The 23,966-nt window shown below is 40.6% G+C and overlaps 1 protein-coding gene across 1 annotated transcript in view; it reads left to right on the forward strand.

Annotated features, from left to right (window-relative positions):
* PCDH15 (protocadherin related 15) overlaps positions 1-23,966 on the forward strand; it is an 850,076-nt gene that overhangs the window by 642,984 nt on the left and 183,126 nt on the right. The window contains exons 19-21 of the mRNA XM_047824821.1: positions 5,892-6,197; positions 9,392-9,616; positions 20,042-20,158. Of these exons, the coding sequence (XP_047680777.1) occupies positions 5,892-6,197; positions 9,392-9,616; positions 20,042-20,158 (648 nt within the window). The remainder of the gene's footprint in view (positions 1-5,891; positions 6,198-9,391; positions 9,617-20,041; positions 20,159-23,966) is intronic.

Below are 23,966 nucleotides of genomic sequence, written 5' to 3' on the forward strand. Positions count from 1 at the left end.
AACAAACAGTAGTGTGAAAGGGTCTGTGATGAAATTCCTTTGGAAACCGCTGTTAACACTGGCGGGGTTTGAATTTATCAACGACTAACCCTCTACATCTAAACTCACCTACACAGGTCTTCTACGGATGAGACTGGAATTGTAGGTGTCCGTCGGGGAAGAGCTTGCATAGCTAAACAAGCAAACCATAGAGTATCTTTATAAATAGATCCTAAATGAGACAGTTATCCAGTTCTTCCTGCCACATTCTCCACTCTCAAGTGAGAGAGGAGACAGAGCCAGGGCCGTGGTCTTGCTAACCTGTCCTTCCTCTCAACAAGATGAAACATGGGGGAGGAGGTCCCCATTCAACAATCCTAAATAAAGAAGACCTTTTAATCTAGCGCTTCTGTGAGCTGATGTGCGTTAGGAAGTTCCCAAGGGAAAACATGGTTAATGCAGCAGCTTGGGGAGTGCAGGCATGATTAGGAGGTTCTTTCTGAAATGCAAGTTTGCTTTTATATCCCATTCTCTTGTCAGGGTGAGTGTCCTAACGATCCTCTAGACTAGCTCTTTGCATCATCAAGATGATGTTGTATCATCAAAAGGTGAGGTCTTTCTCAGGTCACTTGTAGGTACTGCGTCTGCATTGTTCCGATATTAATTGTTGGGTTAAATCTGTAATAATGTCAATTTACTTCAGTTTACATGTATCTTAGTCAATGGGACAGAAAAATGGCATTGCAACTAGTTTAGAGAGAATCATTCCAAAGCTATAGTCTATCTTACTCATGTTATAATGACGATCTGTCCCACGTTTGTGAATTTTATTTCTGACATGCATTGCGGTTGGAAATGAGATTCAAACTGTTCTCCCACCTCACATATTTTATTTTATTTTATTTTATTTTATTTTATTTTATTTTATTTTATTTTATTTTATTTTATTTTATTTTATTTTATAGTTGAGAGATCTGGGACCTAGGGAGAAAAAGTAACATACCAAAGTTAATGACATCAAAAAATAAGCTGGGAACACTGAGACCAATCAGCATTTCCACGATATAGCAGTCTCTCCTTACATAACAGTCATTCGCCACCTCAACCTCCATAACCCCTCTTGTCATTCTCCAAAATGCTATAAGTACAAAGGTATCCACTTGTTATCATGTGCTTGTTTACGTCGTGATAAAACACTACTATGGTCTTCTAAAAAATTCTGTTTTTTCAGCATAGACTTGGAATCAGTGGTTTCACCAAGATGATCAGAGTCCTCAATGCAATTCTAATAATTCCACAGTTTTTGGTTTCAAATTCTTAGCCACAATTGCAGAGGATAATAAAGCAAGAATCAAAGTAAACCCGAACGATAGAGGTACAGTGAATAAAATACTCTAAGAAACCTTCCAACTACTACATAGAAGTGTGAATACACCCACTTATGTGTGCCAATCTATAGCATTCATTTATGAAGTGTGCCAGGCGCGGTACTAGGAATTGAGCGTTCAGTGACACCAAAACAGCCCAGACCATACTCTTGTGGCTTACCTTGTGAAAAAGGAGAGAAGTTCTTACACAAGTAAGCACGCTGATAAAGAGATAAATTTAAATTATCCAAAGTGGCATAAACGACAGGTACTCGGAGCTCTCGGCCTGTGTGACGGGAGAGTCTAATCTCCTTTTCAGGAATCAGAGATGACTGCTTTGAGCGAGTGGCATTTACACTGACACGTGAAAGATGAGTGTGAGGAGGTGGTAGCCGGGTAGTGACAGCAGAAGCCGAGGAGGCAGAAGTTTCTGGAGAAGTTTGGGGGTTGGAGGGAACACAGTGAAAGCATTTTACCGAACCTCTTGCCCGTGGATGGTGAATTTGAATACTGCCCAAAGCACTGGAAATCACTGAAGGATGTTAAGCAGAGGACTGATGTCATTATTTCCCCTCTATAAAAGGTCTCTCTGAAGGGATGTAACTAAAAGAAAAGATTTAAGAGGTAATTTACTTGGGGCACCTGCGTGGCTCAGTTAGTTAAGCTTCCAGCTCTTGATTTGGGCTCAGGTCATGATCTCACGGTTTGTGAGTTCCAGCCTATGCGGACGGCTCAGAGCCTGGAGGCTGCTTTGGATTCTGTGTCTCCCTCACCCTTGCCCCTCTTCTCTCTCTCTCTCTCTCTCTCTCTCTCTCTCTCTCTCTCTCTCTCAAAAATAAATAATAAAAAAAAGAGAGAAGTAATTTAGTAATCTAAGTTGTAGTCAGTGGTGGCTAGGACCAAGGTAATTAGGAGTGAGATATTATATGTGGGTGAAAGCAACACATTATAGACAGACAGGGATTATTTTGTAAACGACACTAGGTCTTGGACCTTGGTACTTAATATACCATGTATCACAGCCCACAACTGAGCCTCATATGTAGTATTAAACTTGCTTTCTCAAACTGTTGCATGAGTGAATAATTGATAAGATAAATGAAGGAGGTATCATAAATATCTACTTGCTTTCTTATATAACCTATTTTGTTAGTAGGAGGACCATTTACTGAATGGCGATTGTTGGAGGTGAACAAGATTTGGACACAGAAGAAATTGAGAGTTCAGTCAGGAACATGTTAAGCTTCTGATTCTATGCTAGACAGAATAATGCCCCCCAAATATGTCCCACATATGAATATGTTACCCTGCCTGGCAAAAGGAACCTTGTAGATGTGATGAAGGTTAAGGATTTCAAGATAGGAAGATTTTTCTGGATTGTCCAGGTGGGTCATAATGTAATTGTAAAAACCCTTCAAACTGGAGGAGGATGTCAGGAGAGTGGGTCAGAAGGTTGAGATGGAAGAAGAAGGAGGAGAGAGTCAAAAGTGAGAGGGACTTGACTCTCCATTGTTGGCTTTGAAGATGGAGGAGATGTGCCATGAGCCAAGGAATGTGGGTAGACTCTAAGCTGGGAATTGTCCTCACATGACAATGGAAAACTAGGTGGGGAAGCTCAATCCTACAACTCAAGCAACTGAATTCTGTCAACACCTCCAACGAGGAAAGGGAGCTTCCCCGACAGCCTCCAGAAAGGATCACAGCCCTTCCTGTGCCTTGATTTTAGCCTGATGAGACCCGTGTTGAACTTCTGAAATACAAAGCTATAAAATTATAAACTTGTGTTTTGTAAATTACTCAATTTGCGGTCATTTGTTATGGCAGCCACAGAAAACTAACACAGATATGCATGAGGCATTCTGGGAAGTATCAGCCAAGCAGCCCGATGGATATAAAGCAATACATACACACACCCAACACACATACACACACACACACACACACACACACACACACACACACACAGAGCCACTTTACTCAAATTGAATCATTCTGTAACCCATCTTCCCTTATATGGATGAATAAAAACATATTTTGAACAGGGATGATTTAAAGTACTGGTTATATAAACAATTGCTTTTGTGATCTTAAGAATTCCTACAGACAGGGATGCCTGGGTGGCTCAGTCATTGAAGCACCCGACTCTTGATTTCAACTCAGGTCATGATCTCAGTTTGTGGGGTCGAGCCCCACATCAGGCTCTGCACTGATAGTGCAGAGCCTGCTTGGGATTCTCTCTTTCCCTCTCTGTCTGCCTCTCCACTGCTCACTCTCTCTCTCTCTCTCTCTCTCTCTCTCTCTTCCAAATAAATAAACTTAAAAAAAAATTCCCACAGATAGCAAAATGTCACTGAAATTTCCACAAATGTTGGTGCTAATGAATAAGACCTATTTATATTATATTACTGGATTACATTTTTCTATTTACTTATGCAGTAATTTCAGACAAAAAATAAGTGTTTTCCCCCAAAGGGGGATTAGTGTTGTCATTTAGTTTTTCCTCTAAGTGACAAGCTTGACTAATTTGTCAATAATTTGTATGGCAAGTTCTAGACACACAGTAAAAGTAGAAGAACATGTGTCTTTGGAAACTCTTCAGGTCGTTCATGGTGTTTCTTCTTCTTTGGGCATTCCTGCAATCCCTCCTCCGTCTGTTCTCTGGTTTATCCTCGAGAGGTAATGACCTCCCAGGGGAATTTTTGTTTGATGAGTCAAATGGACAAATCCTGCTGTATGTCAAGTTACAAACACAGCTTTCACATCTTGGACTTCACCATTTCAGACAAGACAGAAGCATTCCGCAATGCCCCCAACACGCTTTGCTAGGGTTTGTAAAAGTGGAGGTACCTCTGCATGTGTACTGTTAAAGCACATCCTGCTGCATTCAGGCTTTCTGGACTATAAATGATTATTTGTGTCCCCAGCTCCTAATGCAGTCCAGTGCCTTGTCTTCCTTCCTTTCCTTAGCGACAGTTTGGGGCACAATTATATAGCATCTCATGGCTTCTACTATTTACTCCAGTTTCTTTGGAAAAAAGTAACACGAGGGCACCTGTGTAGCTCAGTCGCTTAAGCATCCAACTTCAGCTCAGGTCATGATCTCATGGTTCGTGGGTTTCAGCCCCATGTCGGACTCTGTGCCGATAGCTCAGAGCCTGAAGCCAGCTTCGGATTCTGTGTCTTCCTCTCTGTCTGCCCCTCCCTCACTCACGCTGTGTCTCTCTCTGTCTCAAAAATAAATAAATATTTTAAAAAATTTTTTAAATTAAAAAAAAAGAAAAACAATAACAACTGTTTACCACAAAATGCACAGTAGCTGATAGTGACTGTCAAAATTTATATCACAATTGAGTTTGGATAAGATTATTTCTCATAACCCTCTATTAGAAGAATGTCTACTCAAAATTCACACATTTTATTTGATGCAAAGTGATTTTTATGTGACTTAAAATTTTTGGTTCCTATGTTACTATCATATCAATAATTCTCAATTACCATTTGGAGATTGTATTGTAATTTCAAAGAAGAGTCCTTTGCGGGTGCTTTACAATTACTACACTTTTACTCCCATTTGGATTTGGGGGCAGATTTAATTTTAAATCTTAGTTTCATGTGTTCATTTGTTCTAACCTTCATTAATCCCACAGGTATTTATTAAGTAGTTTTATACATGAGGCATTGTACTAAGAACTGGGGCCCTGGACATTGATTTCTTATGTAACTCTAAGCAAGATCATTACATTCCATAAGCCTCAGTCTTCTCATTTGCAAAATGGGACCAATTATATTTATCCATAAGAACATGGTGAGGATTGGGGCACCTGGGTGGCTCAGTCAGTTAAGCGTCCGACTTTGGTTCAGGTCATGATCTCATGGTTCGGGGGTTCGAGCCCCACGTTGGGCTCTGTGCTGACTGCTCAGAGCCTGGAGCCTGTTTCAGATTCTCTGTCTCCTTCTCTCTCTGCCCCTCCCCTGTTCATGCTCTGTCTCTGTCACAAAAATAAATAAATATTAAACAAAAATTAAAAGAACACGGTGAGGATTAAATGAGATCATGTACATAGTGCTTGAAAAAAATGTATATGAAAATTAATGTATGAACTGCTTGAACAAAAAGTAATGTAGCATCTTAAGTTGTCATCTAGTAGGTTATGTTAAATTAATTAAAAACTAGACATGTGTTTCTTATTTTCGAATTCAAAGTCATTAAAGAAATGATGGTCCAGGAAAAATTCAGTATTATTGTAATATGAGTTTTCTGTCATAACATAATGTTGTTATTGCTAATGATACTATCAAGTTATGTTCTGGTCATTTTGAATGAAGAAAAATTAGTGAAACTATAGTATATTTCTTTTCATGTTATAGACTTTTGCATTACATCATCATTACTTTTTTAATTTTCTCCTTAGAGAGAATGTTCAGTTAAAAATACGCCGTAACATATCAACTACCCCTTCTAGCAAGGCAGCGTAACAAAATATAATGTGAAAAAATCATGATAAACACACTATGTGAATTCCTTTGTTTTTAATTTCTATGCAGGCAACAGACCCTGATGCGGGAATAAATGGCCAGGTGCACTACAGTCTGGGCAACTTCAATAATCTCTTTCGCATCACATCCAACGGGAGTATTTACACAGCAGTGAAGCTTAACCGAGAGGTCAGGGACTACTACGAACTTGTCGTTGTGGCAACCGATGGGGCGGTTCACCCGCGTCACTCAACTCTGACGCTGGCCATCAAAGTGTTGGATATTGATGATAACAGTCCCGTGTTCACTAACTCAACATATACTGTCATCGTAGAAGAGAACCTGCCAGCCGGGACCACCTTCCTTCAGATAGAGGTGGGTGGAAGACGCATTAATTTCGTGAATTCCACATTTTAATATCTCCATTAGTGTCAGGTTGCAGATTTAGCAAATAAAAAATCAACACACCAAGTTGAATTCCAATTTCAGATAAACAGTGAGTAAATGTTTAATGTAAGTGCCTCTCAGATATTACATATTGTATTTTATCTAACAACCTTACTTCAGGGATATACCAAAAATTAAGAGGGGAAAAGATACATTTGTAAGAAATCAAATAACATTTGTTAATAATTTTTTTTAATTTATAAAATTAATTTTACATATTTATTGTAAAAATTGACAACACAATAGTCTATAAAGAAGAAGTTGATAATCTCCCACTTTGTACATCCAGGATACCCAGGATTAAATTTTTATATGTATTCTGTGACATTTATCTTTGTACTCCCACAATATCAAATAAATATTTTTATATTTACATACGTGCAAATACGCATGTGTGTGCATATATCCATATATATATATTCAAATAAGTGTTTTCATGTATGTATATATGCAAATATGTATATATGTATATATGCAGCCATGTGCATATATATGTATGTATATATTCAAATAAATATTTTCATATATAAATATATGCAGATATGCATGCATGAGAGTGTATGCCTATATACCTATGTATGTATATGTAATCAAATACATATTTTCATATTTACATATATGCAAATATGCATGGATGCCAGTGTGTGCATATGTACGGGTGCATGTGTATATTCAAGTAAGTATTGTCACATTTTCATATATGCAAATATGCATGTATGCCAGCATATCATGTATACCTGTATATATTCAAAAAATATTTTCATATTTACATGTGTAGAGATTTGCCGTATATTTTACAAAGGGGGATATTGATGAACCCATTGTTTTTACTCTCAGTGCTCTTCAGAAGTCTAACTGTCCTGTTTAACAGTGTCCCCACATTCAAGCCTGTTTTTTCAGTCCTCAGCTACAATACTACCACCAGAAACTCTGGACATTCTGATTCAGTACATTCAGTTGGCCCAGAAATCATTTTAAGCAACTGCCCCTTTAATTCTGACACAGACAGTCTACGAAGTATATTTTGGGGGGTGGAAAAAAATCTAGTCCTTCCTTGACCTGCCATCCACAACTTGAATGTTGTTAGCATGGATTTCAAGAACTTGCAGTTTTTTCATAATTCAACTCAATAAATATTTAGGCCAAAACATTAATCAATCTGAAAAAGGCAGGTGCCAACCAGGGAAAGGGCCCTATTTCTCCATTTATTCTTCTGTTCATCTATTCATTTATTCATCCGTTTATTCATCAAGCATATTTTCACTGTATATTGCATTAATTTATCCTCTGCTGCACTTGAGCGATGCCAACGTGGATAAGACAGATTTCATGCCTTCCTGGGGTTTTCAGCTGGGTGTGGCAAACAGACAAGCCAACCCTAATTGCAGTAGAGGTTCTCAATGCAAGGGGCTTAAGAAATCACAGAGAGTTTAGAAATCTAGTCTTGAGACTTAGATAGTTTCTTCCTACATTGTGAATGGAGAAGCAAGTCAGTTTTTCAAGCAGCAGAAGAGAGATTCAAAGCGTTGGAACAAATATCTTGAAATCCTGGGGGAGAGGAGACAGAGAGATGCTAGAAAATGTATGGCTCCTTCTTCCAGTTTTCAGGAGATTGGGGTTAACCCAAACTAGAATGGGAAACAAGAAGGATTTTAGTTAGGAAAATGACACCATAAAATGTGTGCTTTCCTCGTATCTTCTAGTCGTGGTGTCAGTAACTGACCAGGGGGCCAAGACATAAGTTCCCATAGCAGGTGCGAGCATGGCTGTGTGCACCTTCCATCACACTTCGTCTCCCCACTGCCCCTCTCGCCCCATCCCATTGCCTCCATCAGAGCCCATAAGTTCCCATAGCAGGTGCGAGCATGGCTGTGTGCACCTTCCATCACACCTCGTCTCCCCACTCCCCCTCGCCCCATCCCATTGCCTCCATCAGAGCCCATAAGTTCCCATAGCAGGTGCGAGCATGGCTGTGTGCACCTTCCGTCACACCTCGTCTCCCCACTGCCCCCCTCGCCCCATCCCATTGCCTCCACCAGGGCCCATAAGTTCCTATAGCAGGTGTGAGCATGGCTGTATGCACCTTCCATCACACCTCGTCTCCCCACTCCCCCCTTGCCCCATCCCATTGCCTCCACCAGAACCCTCTGCCTTCTGTGCTAGTCCTGTAGGACCCACAGCTGGCACACCCCATTCCCAGTTCTGAACACCTTTTAGCCGCCATGTCCCTGCATGACTTCTATTTTAGTATTTGTTTGTTTGCTTGTTTTTTCCCCCCCGGAGACATTAACCTGCAGGGCGGGATTTGTGTCTTGACTCATCTCGTGCTTTCGTGCATAATAACTACTCAATAAATGTTAATTAAATGGAGTATAATAGGGATCTTTAGAAATGTACTATAGGATCTTTGTAAGGAGCAATTAGTACTTCTATTTTCTTAGTTTCCTTATGCTCCTTTAATACTCTATTATGTGTGTGAAAAACACTCAATGAAAATTAATCCTTATTTAAAATATTATTTTTCAAGGTTATGCAATTAGCAGGAAATAATAATTTATGACTACATTCATCTCTTTACTGTGCTACGATTCTTTTCGTTAGTGATTTTCCAGGTTAAATAAATCTAGTAGTAAGATAAAAAGATGATAAAGAGTCATGGGACTCTGTCTCCCTGTCTCTGTTTGTCTCTCTTTCTCTCCTTCCTCTTTTTTTTAATTTTTTTTTAATTTTTTTAAATTTTTTTTAATGTTTATTTATTTTTGAGACAGAGAGAGACAGAGCATGAATGGGGGAGGGGCAGAGAGAGAGGGAGACACAGAATCGGAAGCAGGCTGCAGGCTCTGAGCCGTCAGCCCAGAGCCCGACGCGGGGCTTGAACTCACGGACTGCAAGATCGTGACCTGAGTGAAGTCGGCCGCTTAACTGACTGAGCCACCCAGGCATCCCTCTCCTTCCTCTTTTTGATACATTACTTAACAAAAAAGCTTTTCTTTAAAACACGTCTTTTGATCATCATGTAATTTGTGTTGTTGTAGGTACTGACACATGACCTCGATCAGGCTTGTCGTCCTCTGGTTTGTAGCACTGCCGATATGACCGTCTTTCTGCTTGACTTGTTACAGGCCAAAGATGTTGACCTTGGAGCAAATGTGTCTTATCGGATCAGAAGCCCAGAAGTCAAGCACTTTTTTGCACTACATCCGTTTACAGGAGAACTCTCCCTCTTAAGGAGTTTGGACTATGAGTCATTTCCAGACCAGGAAGCAAGCATCACTTTTCTCGTGGAGGCCTTCGATATTTATGGAACGATGCCACCGGGCATTGCTACTGTCACAGTGATAGTGAAGGTAGGGAACACAGGTGACTCCTGGTTGCCTACTCCATTCTCTCTACGGAGTCTGTAGCACACCTGAGTGTCTGGGGCAATGGTTCCTAACACAACGGTAGTACCAGACACAGAGCAGAGGTCATCACTGTGAAAGACCTGAGGAAAAGCCGTGTTGTTTACAGTGTAGAAGATACATTTGCATGAAACTCTAAATAAGAATTTTAACACTGGCTGCCCGAATGTCCCCTTAGTTCTGGATTCTCAATCTAGTTACAGTCTCTCCAGACTACAATTCAGTCCAAAGTTGACAGCACCAGGAATAATCACTTCGTCCAAATCCTCCAATTTAAAAGTTCTAAGAAGAAAAAGGGTACTGAAAAAGTAGGAGTTCGAAGGCCCAAGAACTAATTAGTTTAGTTTAGTTCACAAGCCAAGATTCTGGAACAAAATCAGCTTGGGGATCAGCTGGAACTGGGGTCAGGATGTGGCTCAGCCATGTTCAGGGTCTGAGACACTGAGGACTTTGTTAGCTGTTCCAGATTTCTCATCCCATCCACCGTAGCAATCTGTGCCAGGTGACTGCTTGAGAGAGCATGGTATCTTGTCTTTGGGGATTCTAGTGATTTCTAAGGCAACACCTTTAGAAGAAGACAGGAGGAGGGATTTGTCAGTTCTCAATTGTTAGTGTATGTGAAGGTCACCTGAGCCGTGGGCTCCACTGTCAGATTCCTCTGCTCCTTCCCAAAGGAGCACTTTTCCCAGGGGAAAACATCACAGACACTTTTCTGCAGATGGATTTTCACTTACAGTGAGAGAATCTTAGGTTCTGAGGATGATTCCAGTTCTTGAAAGTGCTGTCCATAGAGGGCTGTACGTATACAAGGTTACAAAGAACACAAGTCATAAGTACGTAAGGTCATAGGCAACTTTTCTACATGTTCGTTTTTGTTTTTTTGTTTTGGGTTTTTTTTGTTTGTTTTTTACTATGCACATTTTTGTAGGGTACTGCCATGTGTAAATGGTAGAGTAAGAAATAATCCCTTTTCTTGAATTTTTGTTTGATTGTTTAACCAATAACGAATCTATACTACTGGTTTTATTAGACAATAAATTACTGATATGAAAACATAGAAGATTGTTAAAGACTGTGCCAAAATATAATTAGCATGACCTTATTTACCATGTAGGTAATTGCTGTAATGTTCTTGGCTGTAAGAATCTTTGGGTCTTGGTTTTGTCTTTTGTTGCTGGGTGGATAATCTTGCGATCAGAGAGAGACACAAAAATTATTCCACTGTTCCTTCTTTACACTTGACCTAGCTTATCTGCTGGAGCACACATGATATTTCTTCCCTGGGGTCCTGCTGTCTCTTCTAAACTACACTGGGAAGGGGACACGTGTCCCTTCCACTCGGAGATGCCCAGAAGCTCTCTGGAGAATTTTATTAAGGTTTGAATTCCTTCCTTCTCAGGCATCCACAATGGCTTTTTGCCTACTTCTTCCACTTTGCATCTCTCTAGCCTAAGAAAGTTATTTTTTGTAGCCGAAGAAATTTAGAGATCTGTTTACAAAAGCACTTTAGGACCATGGCAGTGTTTTGGTTACAAAGATGTGTCAATAAGCCCAGACACGAAGACCAACATGAGCCTGACGTAAGTGAACTAACCATGTGGCAGAGAGACTCTAAACCAGGTGAAAAGTTTGGGCCACGTTACCCCAGTCTACACTTGCCTGCCTCTGCGGTTTGGTGGAATTGACCACTAAAAACATTTAAAATAGCAAAATGGCCACTTATTGGCTGTTTTGAATAAAAAAGGAAGAAAAGACTTGCTGCTCATGACCATCTCCCCTGATGGGATGGCCTGCTCTCAAGATGGGTGTGGTTCATAATGGAGAGTTCTTTTTTTTTTTTTTAATGTTTATTTATTTTTGAGAGACATAGTACAAGCAGGGAAGGGGCAGACGCAGAATCTGAAGCAGACTCCAGGCTCTGAGCTGTCAGCACAGAGACTGATGCAGGGCTCGCACTCATGAACCGTGAGATCATGGCCTGAGCCCAAGTCGGGCTGAGCCCCGCAGGTGCCCCAATAATGGAGAGTTCTAAACCATCACAGACTCTGACCTGCCTGTTTTGCATTCAGCTTGGATTGATTTGCTTGGATTTTTTTTTTTTTTTTTGATAGAAGTCATTGGAATCAAATGGGGTCCAAACATACCATCTAATCAAGCAAGATGTGTTCTAAGTAAGTCTCATTCTCTGTCTGGGACTGGCATCTCTAAACACGCATCTCAGGCTGCCTGACCACTCCTTTGTTTTAACACTTGGGTGTCATTTCTGGCTTCCACGTCGGCTTTCACATCGGAAAGGTTTTGCTCATCGATGGACTTGCTCCTTCAGAAATAGGAGAGCGTCGACCTAATTTTTGTTGTCTCAATTGCCTTATCTTATTTAGAGAGGTCAAACATTTTCATGGTCGGGCCTTCCTCACCTATACAAAATTATTTCTGATTTATCATACTTTAAAAACAAAACTCGGGGCGCCTGGGTGGCGCAGTCGGTTAAGCGTCCGACTTCAGCCAGGTCACGATCTCGCGGTCTGGGAGTTCGAGCCCCGCGTCAGGCTCTGGGCTGATGGCTCAGAGCCTGGAGCCTGTTTCCGATTCTGTGTCTCCCTCTCTCTCTGCCCCTCCCCCATTCATGTTCTGTCTCTCTCTCTGTCCCAAAAATAAATAAACGTTGAAAAAAAATTAAAAAAAAATAAAAATAAAAACAAAACTCAACCAACCAGTATTCAATTGTAGACATTTTCAATGCCACTTTCTTCTTTCAAGGTGATGCAAGCATAATAACATTTGCAGAACATTTCCCCAAATGCAGGCTGACACTCGCCTGTCTTTCTTCTGATCACTCAGGTCTCAGATGATCACAAAATGCTTTAAAACTCTATTGAGTAATATTGGGGCCCATAGGAAAATATCATGCTTGTCTGTTTTGAAGGGAAGAATGGAGTACAATTCTCACTTCTCCACAAATGTAGGTCTTTACGAAGCATACAGATTTTTTGTTATTGTTTTTTTACTTGCAGTGTGACAAGCTCTTTTGCCGGTGACATAATTGCATAGTATTTGCTAAGAGATATTGCTACCCAAAACAGTCACCACAGGGAAAGCATCATGAAGATCTCTCTTTGAAAATGAGAAGAAACATAATTTTCTTTTGTAAAGAAGAAGAAGGGGGAAAAAAGATCCAACGCTTAATATTTACTCCATCAAACTTATTTAAAATTGGAGCGAGGATGGGAAAATTGAAGCGATGCTTGGAAGAAAAAGTAGAATTTTATCACAGATACCTGCATAGTGCTTTCTGAGTCATCCAGAACAAAACCAATGGTGATCATACAATTAATATGTATTTTTGTTGCAAAGTTTTTGTAGGACACTGATATATACAACCTTCTTCGTTGTATCTTGATTGAATATAACTGAAAAATGGACTACATAGTAGTTAAATTAGATGATGTGAGTAAAACTCTGAAAAATAAAACTAAAATTCTATACAGTTTAAAGTGAAAAACCCAGAGAAAAATATACCCTTACAAATGGAGTTGTGCTATCATACAGAAAGGACACACAAAGAAAAGGTCTGTCTTCTATAATGAGCCAAAAGATGAAGACCAGTCAGAAAAGTGGGCGTAGGTGATTTGGCTCTGTGATGCTGGGCATCCCTGAAAGGCCTATGGAGGCTCTTCTAGGACCAACGATGACATAAGTCCTCTGCTGATTATAACTCAGCTGGCAGGACTGCAGGGGGAGGGCAGGGGGAGGTGGTCCTTCTGTGGGGGCAGGAGACTTGGCTCTCCAGTGTGTTTGCCTGTGTTGCAGATGCAGGTGTGGGAGGAGGGCAGGGGAACTGGAAGGGCCAGACGTGAAGTAACATCCACAAGGACCAAGGCTGCTGGGGGATGCAGTGAGCCCTGGAAGATGGGGCTAACATTTTCATCTTTCAGAGGTGTTTCCTCTCCAGGAGGAAGATAGATGTCCCTGTCCCCGTAGAATCATAGGGAAGGGATTGCTTTTCCAGATGGAAACTCAATGCCTGTTACAAAGGGGCACTTGTCACACCACAGACCCCTGACGGCTGGTGATGTGCCACTGATGCTCCATGGTCACGGCACTGGTAGAGTCCTAGTTTTCATCCTCTCAGACGACTCATGCTTTAATAGACCGGGAGATGGTCCAGAACTCAAACAAATGAGAACCTTGGCACAGTGCAGCATTTATAGCATCCTCCTTCCCTTTCTCTGGAGGGAGACAGTTGAATAAAGGATGATTTCAATGAACCAGCTAGGGGGGTATGGCCATGCTAATCCAGCGATCATTATTTTTTTTACCACTGCTGACCTTTCCCTTAGGGTTGGTTGAACTGGAGAAAATACTTGTTTTGGACTATGGCCTTCGGATATTTTCCTTTATTCCACTCTGCATTATCATATTCTTATTAGTGTGTTCTTTCTAAGATACTTACTGCCAAGTTTAAAGAATGTGGATATATCAGGAAGAGCATGCCATGGGGCTGAGCCAGATGGTTTTTTAAAGTATCTGTTATTCTAGAGTTTTACGACTCAGACGTAACGTACTTCCTCTAGATAAGCAAACCAGAGGAAACAAATAAAAAGGTGCTTGCCCAGACTTAACAATAGTTTCTCACAAGTAGAAGTGATTCCTATTTCTGTGGGTCCCTGTCATGGCTCCCCAGATACCACCCAGTGATTTGTGGGAGTCCCAGGGAGGTGCCTTCCTTGTGGGAGTCCCAGGGAGGTACACAATTATGTTCTCTTACTCCTCAGTGATTCTTTCATTCTCCTTTTTACCGAAGTCTCCAAATCTGAACTGCCTCTCTGTGGGGCAGTAGATGCTGATAAGCCTGTTGATAGCAGTTACCGCTATGATCTCTCCCTGTGCCTCGCCACCCTCGAGGTGGCTACTGTCTCCATCCTGATGAGTTGGCTACCACAGACTTGTGGGCACTCTCAATGCATCAGAATTCTCAATAGATTCTCTGAAACCTCTCATTCATTCACCAAAGTCATAGAGTGTTCCAAACAGAGTGTGCGCCTTTAATATTTCGCTGTCTTTGGGATCTCTCAGGGTGTATTTCCTAGAGCATGAGCTGCTTGAGATGGTAATGGGTCTCATATACAAAGAATTTCATAGGCAAATGGATTTGGGAAATACTGCTGTGCACAGAAGTAAACAGAGGTCTCCACGGTAGACCTCCATGTGGGTCTTCATAATGTGAACATCAAGAAAATAAAAAGTAACTTCCCACATTTTCCATACCTGATTATGGAATTTTTTGTTTGCTTGTTTGTTTATAAAGCTTCTGATAGGATTAATTTTCCAAAAAACGAAATCTGGGGACAAATTTATTGGGTATTAATGAAAATAACTCTAGGGTTAAATATTGAGGAAGTTGTTTTTTTAAGCATACAAATTCAACTCATACAAGCCTCGCTCCCTTTTTTTTTTTTTACCAACAAACAAAAACAAACTTTATAAACAATTATAAAAATTATATTCAGGGAAATAGATTAGCATTATGCAATGTTTAGAAGCTTAGTAGGATGCCAAGGTAACAGTAGAGTTATTGTATTATAAGAAATTTTAAACTGTAAAATACTTTTGAACAGAGATCTTTAAAAAGTTGTATGTAGATTTTTTTGTAATGAAAATCCTACCCAAATCGTCTTACATATATATAATCTTCTGACGACTTGACCCACTCCCTTTCTCCTCTCCTCCAAATCTCAGAATGACTCTTCCAGGGTCTGGAAAGCCAGCACGAAGTCGTGGGTCTGTCCTTCACCAGCTGGATCACCATGAACAACCTGACCTCTCTAAGCCTGGGTTTCTTTATATATAGAACAGAAATGCCAATAGCTAACATAATTTAGAAAAATGAGATGAGTAATTTAACAGGCCTGGCATGATGCCTGACTCGCAGTAATTGTTGTGCACATCAGAGACAGAGAAAGCCTGGACGGGGCGTTACAGTTAGAGGGGATCTGCTCAAAGATTTGAGCTCAGGATATACACATGCATATTCTTCCAATTGCCCTGAGCCTGCTGGCTTGGAAAACAACTCAAAACGTCATCAGCTCCCTGCTCCCTACATTACCATTCCCAAAGTGGGAGGCCAGATGGAAATGGGGTTACAGTTTGAAGCTGTGGGTTCATCAGCCTTGCCCAGGGCTGTGCTCCCCTCCTGGAGCCATCCATCTAGGAGGAAGGTTCCACCTAACAGCGGGCGTGAGGGAGGGAGCATTTGCTAAAGTAGCAGGCGCATCCTGGGTTCAGTTCAACTCCTCATTGCCTACTTTCCTCACATCATTGTACTTCCTTCTCATAACAATCATGACACTCAACAGTACCCTTTCATCTTTGCTGTCTGCTCCTACCCGGCAGCTCAGTGCCAGCAGGTCCTGCTCCTGTCTTGGTGGCAGTATCGTCCCCAACAACAAAAATACTGCCTAACACCCAGGGGGGCTCCATCAGTATTTGTAACACTGAGCACCACTGCATCTGCATCAGGGTATGCAGCCCCCCAAGAATCCCGAATAGCCACATACTCAGAAATAAAACCAGAACGAAAACCAACTTAGGCCTCTAGGACAGAAACTGCCAGGACAAGTTTTGACCCAAAAATAGAGGAAAAAATGATGTATATTTACAATTTGTGTTTAGGAGAAGCCCCTGCAAAACAGGACAGAACAATACAAGATTGTTTGGCTGGAAATGGGTTCTCTGCACAGAACCACAAGAGAAGGGAGGGAAGTCACGGAAGGCAGCTAAGCCCAGAAACAGCAAACGCAAGGTGTCCGGCCGTGGACAACAGACCCGGAAGGGGCAGAGGACAAGTTAACCGTGCCTTGTGCCAAGAAAGACAGGCGTCAGCTTCCTGAGCTCCACAGCTTTTAGGAGGGGCAGGCAGCAAACGGTTGTAGGTGCACAGTGCTGAGCCAGGCAGGGCTGTGGCAGCGGGGAGAGGAGCCCTTCCAGTGGCTGGCCTGGCCCGTCCCTGTCCCTTGTGGGGCATGCGGGGGGAGCTGAGGCCGACGTCTGGCATCTGCTATCTTTTCATCCTTTTCAAAAAGATGGTCGAGGGCACCTGGGTGGCTCAATCCATTGAGCATCCAACTTTGGCTCAGGTCATGATCTCACGGTTCATGAGTCCAAGCCCCACCTCGGACTCTGTGCTGACAGTGCACAGCCTGCTTGGGATTCTCTCTCTCTCTCTCTCTCTCTCTCTCTCTGCCCCTCCCCTGCTCATGTTCTCTCTCTTTATCAAAAAAACAAAAACAAAAAAACAAATAACTTTGAGAAAAATAAAGTTAAAAAAAATAAAAAGATGATTGGAATATATACATTTAGTACTCTTCTATCTGGAAAAATCTCTTACGGAGAACAGTTCTTACCCATGATTCCAGAAAATCAAGACTTTTTTTGTCATCTCTTTCTTTACTTTTTCGTAGCAAACCCGTCATTAATTTGCACTCTCCCAACAAGTTCCTGTTTTCCTGGGACGCTCATTTAAAAAGATTCCTTAATCTATGCTGTGGTCCGACAAAGTGTAAAGGGTTTCTGTGATTATTTTAGGCTTTCATTTAGAAAATAAATAAATGGAACGCATATTTTCTTCTTTCTAGCTCGCTTCAGGTGCAGTTTTATTTGTTTGACATATGGAAACAAATTATAAAGTGACTAGTGCATTTTTTTTTCCTAAGAAGGTCATAGAGTTGTTCTCGATGAGAACTGTGTCAACATTCAGAATACTCTTTAGAAACATGAGCAGTAATTTCGTCCAGACCCACAAGAACTGTAACCCCAGAGCGCACACTATTCCGGGTCTTAAAACTGTTAACAAGAAGACAGAAGGAAGGTCTGCTTCTTTTTTGCCAATACTACCCTCTAGTGGAAAATGGGCAAGAGAAAAGAGGTTGTCTTTGAAGAGTGGAACTTGTCTTTAATTTGCTGCATAACAGAGTATTTGCACAGAAGCAGATTTATGTACATTGTGCGTCAGACATCCCTGGAGCATAAATATAATGAACTATTGATTAGGCTTGTTGGCATTGCATTTCAATAAATTTTCTCATCTGAAATAATGCATTGTGCAAGAACGTCTTAGCTACAATAGAAGATTGTAACCCCAAAATGTGTACAGTGTGCTATAAAAAGAAATGCTGCTATAGTAGCCGTATTGATTTCTTGCTCACCCTGTCAAAGGCCAGCAAACTGAAGTAGGAGAGGAGCCCGTCTTTTAAAGGCCTTCAGTTTATTTACCGCCTTAGGTTTGTGCCTAATCAGTTTGAGGCCAGATTATAAAAAAATATCTACTCCGCCTTCAGAGGTGAATCTAGTGAATACTTTTCCAGAAAAAAAGGAAAGGAGGGGCGGTCACCATACTCAGTGCTGTTAGCAGCTATATGACATAACTGGAAAGCCATATCCCTCTTTTTTCCCCCTGAAGAATCAAATTATCCAAAAGCATCTTGTACCATTAGGGTTTGAAGTGTCCTTTGAGATGAAAAAAAAGAAGACAATTTATAGGAACATATTGAATTCGTGTCACTCAGTAAATGTGACTCCCAATGGGTTTGGGAACTCATGGAAAAAAATACTGGTGTTGGGCTCCTTCTGACCTCCGGGAGTTACAACTAAGGGTTGCAGAAGGATTCATTTCCACCCCGTTAGTTCAAGATGCACTCGTTAAATTAATTAGAACTCTTGAAGAGAGCAGGGGAAAGTGTGCATGCAAATGTTTTACATATTTACCCCCCCCCCCCGCCTAGAAACTCAAGATCAATACCCACACCACCCTCATTACCAAGACTGAGTGCTCTCAGACTCATGTTCTTGTTCAGATTCTAAAGGTCATAATTTATAAAGGAAGCCTTTTGTTGTTGTTGTCCATGGACAGTTATGGATACTATCTGTGAAGCAGAGGAAACGATATTTTTACTTTTGCTTACTGTTGAAAATCTCTTATCCCTTATTAAAGTCTGCACGTTTTTCATATTTACAACTCAGAAGTCAACTCTACTGTGAACAGAAAAACAAGGCTCCATTTGATTGTAAAAGATAATTATCCCGACCTCTTTGCAAAGAGAGGTGTTTATAATCAGTTAATTAGTGAGTTTCCAATTTACATTGTGCAGGGAAATTGTTGTATCACAGCAGATACGAAAGACTATGTATGACAATTTTCTTCCTTCGTTTTTAACAGCAAGTGAGAAGAAGATGACTTGGGGAGTAAGATAATTAACACATTGAGCTTTAGGTTCAACTGTGTCTCACCCAAAGTACCCAGAACAACGCAGGGTGTAATTATTCTAAAATAAGTAAATTTAAGAAATACAAATCATCCATCTTAATAAGCATTATTTTTGAAGAAAAAATGATGTGCAGTCCTCCATAAAAGATAACATGGTGAGGAAACAAAAGGGTCAGCTCTCAAGGGACCACGCTTAGTAATCTGGCTGTGCGAAATAAGTAGATTAATTTAGGCAAAGTCACTACCTAGCCACAGAATCAGTCTTTACCTGCCCAGTGGCCGTTCGGTAACGTGAAGTCAGGGCCATTAGTTTTGTGCATCACCACAGTATCCCCAGTGCCTAGCCTTGAGTCGTAAAAGCGGAGGAACTTGATACATTTTGTTTAATGAGTGACCCTGCGTGATTAAGAATGTACTCATATCACCGAATTGTAGACAGAAAAAGGACAGCTAGAAATTAGTTTGAAAAAGTCTTCAGGAAATTACCATTGCTTTCTGTCTATAGGAACATCTAATTCTATGTGCCGTTCTTATAGGGTACTACAGGGAAAACATTCCTTAATCCTCTTACTTCAGTAAAAATGGAAGACCACATCCAAGGCAATCTCACAGTTTGTATTTCAGAGATGTGCTCATCATATCATTTTGCTAAGTATATAAGGAATTTTCAGTTGCAATAGACACATTAAAGACTTATGTTTTTTTAAAGGAGCAACCACAAAACCAACAAAAATGTCACCTGTTCCAGAGAATGGCACTTTGTATCAAATTTGCCTGTCCTTGTTTTCAAAGTTCAAAATCACCTCATACCACTGGAAGTATCTTTGGCTACCATTTCGAGCCTTACCCCCGTCTCCATAAGGCAGAATTTCAGACTGCTTGCCCGAGTCGAATGGCCTTCAGCTGATACCCCCGCCCATTAATATCGTACAGGAGCTCTGCCAGGTTCCTTTGGGGCACCGTTGTGCCGGAACAGTAATGGCATTGAGGAGGTGGAAGGTTGACAGTGGCTAATGGATTGCGTGATAGGAAGAGACGGGGCCAGTCTAGTAACTGTGTCCCTAACCTGGTTTCAGGGGAGGCTCTAAACCCTTCATTGTGTTTTACAGGATATGAATGATTATCCTCCAGTATTTAGTAAACGAATCTACAAAGGGATGGTGGCTCCGGATGCTGTCAAGGGCACACCTATCACCACGGTTTATGCTGAAGACGCAGACCCTCCTGTAAGTAGAAGACGTTAATTAATACTCTGAGCTGTAGTGAAGAAAACCTTGCACGCTCACAAATGACGCAGGTTCTGGGACAGCATAAAAGTTGAGCTCCACCCTGTTCTCAGGCATTTTGCATGCTCTCGCCTGTTGCATCCACAGGTACACACCATATTGCAAATGATTACTGTGGAACACAGACAGTTGCGACACGCTTTTTGTTTTTCTGGAGTTCAAAATTTATGATTCACCAGTTTAGCGCTAGTGATAAATACATGTGGAAAGAATTCTCTGGGTTTGGAATCAGCATCATTTGGGTTCTGTATTTACAACAGTGGAAGCTAAGTTCAGTTGGGTTCGATCCCAATGTATTTTCCATGTTATTCATATATGACTGTGCTGGTAACAAACTCTAGATCAACAGGTGACACAGTACTTATATTGAATGTGTTAATTTGAATAAAATTGAAATGTTAATATTTCTTTTAGAACATATCTAATACCTTCTTTTTTTATCTAGAATTTTACCTCTTTTGAGATATCCCAAATTGCCTTCCGAAATAGAGGGTTTTCAATGAAAACCTTATTATAGCAGAAGTGAGGTACATGTTCCTTGATGTTATCATTTTACTGTCTTAAAAGTAGCATATAGAAATAATAGTACCTACATAAAAATGCTTTCTATAAATAGTTTGAGTGCTCTATAAAAATTAATTACTTATTCTCATAATAGCCAAGTGATGAAGACTTTAAATCTTTTACTTCGAGTGAGCTACCACTATTAGTCAGTGGCTGATATATTCTAGAAAAATAATAGAAATATCTAATAAGCCATTATAGAAAAGTAAGAAAATAGAAGAAGACCAGAATTATATAAGTGATTTAGAAGTTCTACTTTATATTGCTTATATAAATACTATTTGTATAATGGTATTTATTTAAGAAAAGGTGAATGGCAGTCATAACATTTTTCAGCTTCAACTGTGACGGGCCATATAAAGTCTTCCCCATATTTGTGACTATAAGGTCTTGAAAAATAATAATGTTAACATGAAAGCAATGACCTTTCACTCAGAAGCTCCTTTTCTTGAGTGTGTTAAAATGTCTTTGAAACTGATTTACTGCGTTTTGGGAAATATGGTAGGCGAAATTTCATAGATGTGAGCACACACAGTACAGATGCTGAATGTGACATCGGTTCTTTTTCTGCTTTTTACGTAAACTTTCAGAGGCAGAAAATACTTAGAAATTAGGAACACACGTTCAATTCTATTCAAGACTTGTGTTTAGAACATCAAGCCTAGACTGATTATTGTGCTAACCAGTTTTTGCTCTCCTGACCTGACAGTCGTGCAGGAAGAACATAACTGCATATAGAAATTACAACATGCTGTAGTAAATGAGTATAAAAAGCACAGCATCTTAAAATGCTCATATTTCTAAGAAATTCATATTAGCACAGAATTTAAGGCAGTGTTATGATTAATGGAATTAAGATGAAGACTAATGTAGCTGTACTCATCACCTCAGTGGGACAGACCTCACCATCTTAGCATGGACGGCAAAATCCTCATTTCACCGTTGGGACCTGCCACCGTGGTCCCTGGTTTGACATTCAGGTCACCCCACTGATGTCACAGGAGTTGTCTTGGTCTGTTATCTGTTCTATAAATAAATGCCATCACTTATCTAAGCTATCCAGAGAGAAGGCCCTGTTTTTTGCACCCGGAAGCTCTTTCATGGAAACACAGAAGGCTCAGGTTCCATACTTCTTCTAAGAAGGTCTTAGATTTGCATCCCCAGTAGTACCTCTTAACATTTTATACCTAACGCTGGCTTGTCAGTAGGTGAGAGGCAGATGCCAGTCATTCAGTTGAGATACTGAGCATATTTATTTCAGTTAGTGAATATGTATTTTATTAGACTCAGGCTTTTTTATTAAGGTCTTTATTTTAATTTCAGTATAGTTAACATCTGGAATTATGTTAGTTTCAGGTGTAAAATATAGTGATTCTACACTTCCATACATTATTCAGGGCTCATCACAACAAGTACCCTCCTTAACCCCCATCCCCTGTTACCCCCATCCCCCCAACGTCCTCTCTGGTGACCATCAGTATGTTCTCTAGAGTTAAAAATCTGTTTTGGGTTTCTCTCTCTCTTTCTCTCTCTCCTGTATTTTTCCTTTGTTCATTTGTTTTGTTTCTTAAGTTTCACATATGAGTAAAATCATATGGTACTTGTCTTTTTCTGACTTATTTTGCTTAGCTGAATACTCTCTAGTTCCAACCATGTCATGGCAAATGGCAAGATGTCATTCTTTTCTTTTAATTTTTTTTAATGTTTATTTATTTTTGAGACAGAGAGAGACAGAGCATGAACGGGGGAGGGTCAGAGAGAGGGAGACACAGAATCTGAAACAGGCTCCAGGCTCTGAGCTGTCAGCACAGAGCCTGACACGGGGCTCGAACTCACGGACCGCGAGATCATGACCTGAGCCGAAGCCAGCTGCTTAACCTACTGAGCCACCCAGGTGCCCCGATGTCATTCTTTTTTATGGCTGAGTAATATTCCATTGTGTCTAAACACACAGACACACACACACATACTACATCTTCTTTACCCATTCATCTATTGATAGACACTTGTGATGTTTCCATAATTGGTCTATTATAAATAATGCTGCAATAAACATAAGAGTTACATGTATCCCTTTGAATTAATGTTTTTGTATTTGGGGGGTAAATACCCAATAGTGTGATTACTGGATGATATGGTAGTTCTATTTTTAACCTTTTAGGAATCTCCATACTGTTTTCCTCAGTGGCTGCACCAGTTTGCAGTCCCACCCACAGTGCACAACGGTTCCTTTTTCTCCACATCCTCGTCAGCACCTGTTGTTTCTTGTGTTGTTGATTTTAGCCATTCTGACAGGTTGTCAGACTCGGTGCTGATCCTTGACCCACCAGCCATCTTTTGCCTACCCAGCATTCATCACTGAGTTTCCCCATCATTGCTGCAAGGCAGATCCCTTAAACTAGCATGGTCACCATTGGGCTGCACCAGCACCAACCAGAAATAAAGGCTCAATTCCGTGAAAAATCTCAGAAGATAAATATTATATTGCGCAATTTTCAAAAATAGTATCATTGATTTTTCTTTTTATTATTTTACGTTGGTGCCATAAGTACAGAATAAATATTTTTTGGATGAGCTTGTTAAGCAATTTCCACTTGGTTGCTGTCATCAACATTTACTGATTAGAAGATACCATTCAGGGCTCCACGTATAAGTATCTATGGAGACACGTGTGGATATATAATGGTCTCCTTTCCAAACTAGGAGCTGAAGTCTTTGGGGACGGGAATCAAACCTTAATTCCAGTTTGCATTCCTGTATCCAACTCAATGCTTGAAACTTAGTGGTCTGTTAGGAAACGTTTGTTAAATAATTGAATAAATGAAAAAATTCACAGTTATTTCTGTGTTCTTCAGAACTGACAATGTGTGACGGGTATTCGGGAAATGAGTTATTTGTGATCTTGGGGACCCATGTGCATATCCGCAAGCCCCAGTCTGGCCGTCTGAGGGCTGTGAGGTTAAGGCGGGTGCCGTGCGCAATGCCAGGCACCACTTCTATACTGGGCATTGCTACAACTCAGAGGTAATCATTTTCACCTCGAGAGGCTGGCCACCTCTTCTTCAAGCCACCATATGTCTTCTGAATGAAGTGAGAACCACCCGTTTTCACCTAGAAAATAGCAACAACAAAATCCTTTGAGGTATCAGATGGAGAAACTGGGTAAGGTCTTAGAGCCAGAGAG

The sequence above is a fragment of the Prionailurus viverrinus genome, chromosome D2, assembly GCF_022837055.1.
Source record: "Prionailurus viverrinus isolate Anna chromosome D2, UM_Priviv_1.0, whole genome shotgun sequence".
Lineage (NCBI taxonomy): Eukaryota > Metazoa > Chordata > Mammalia > Carnivora > Felidae > Prionailurus > Prionailurus viverrinus.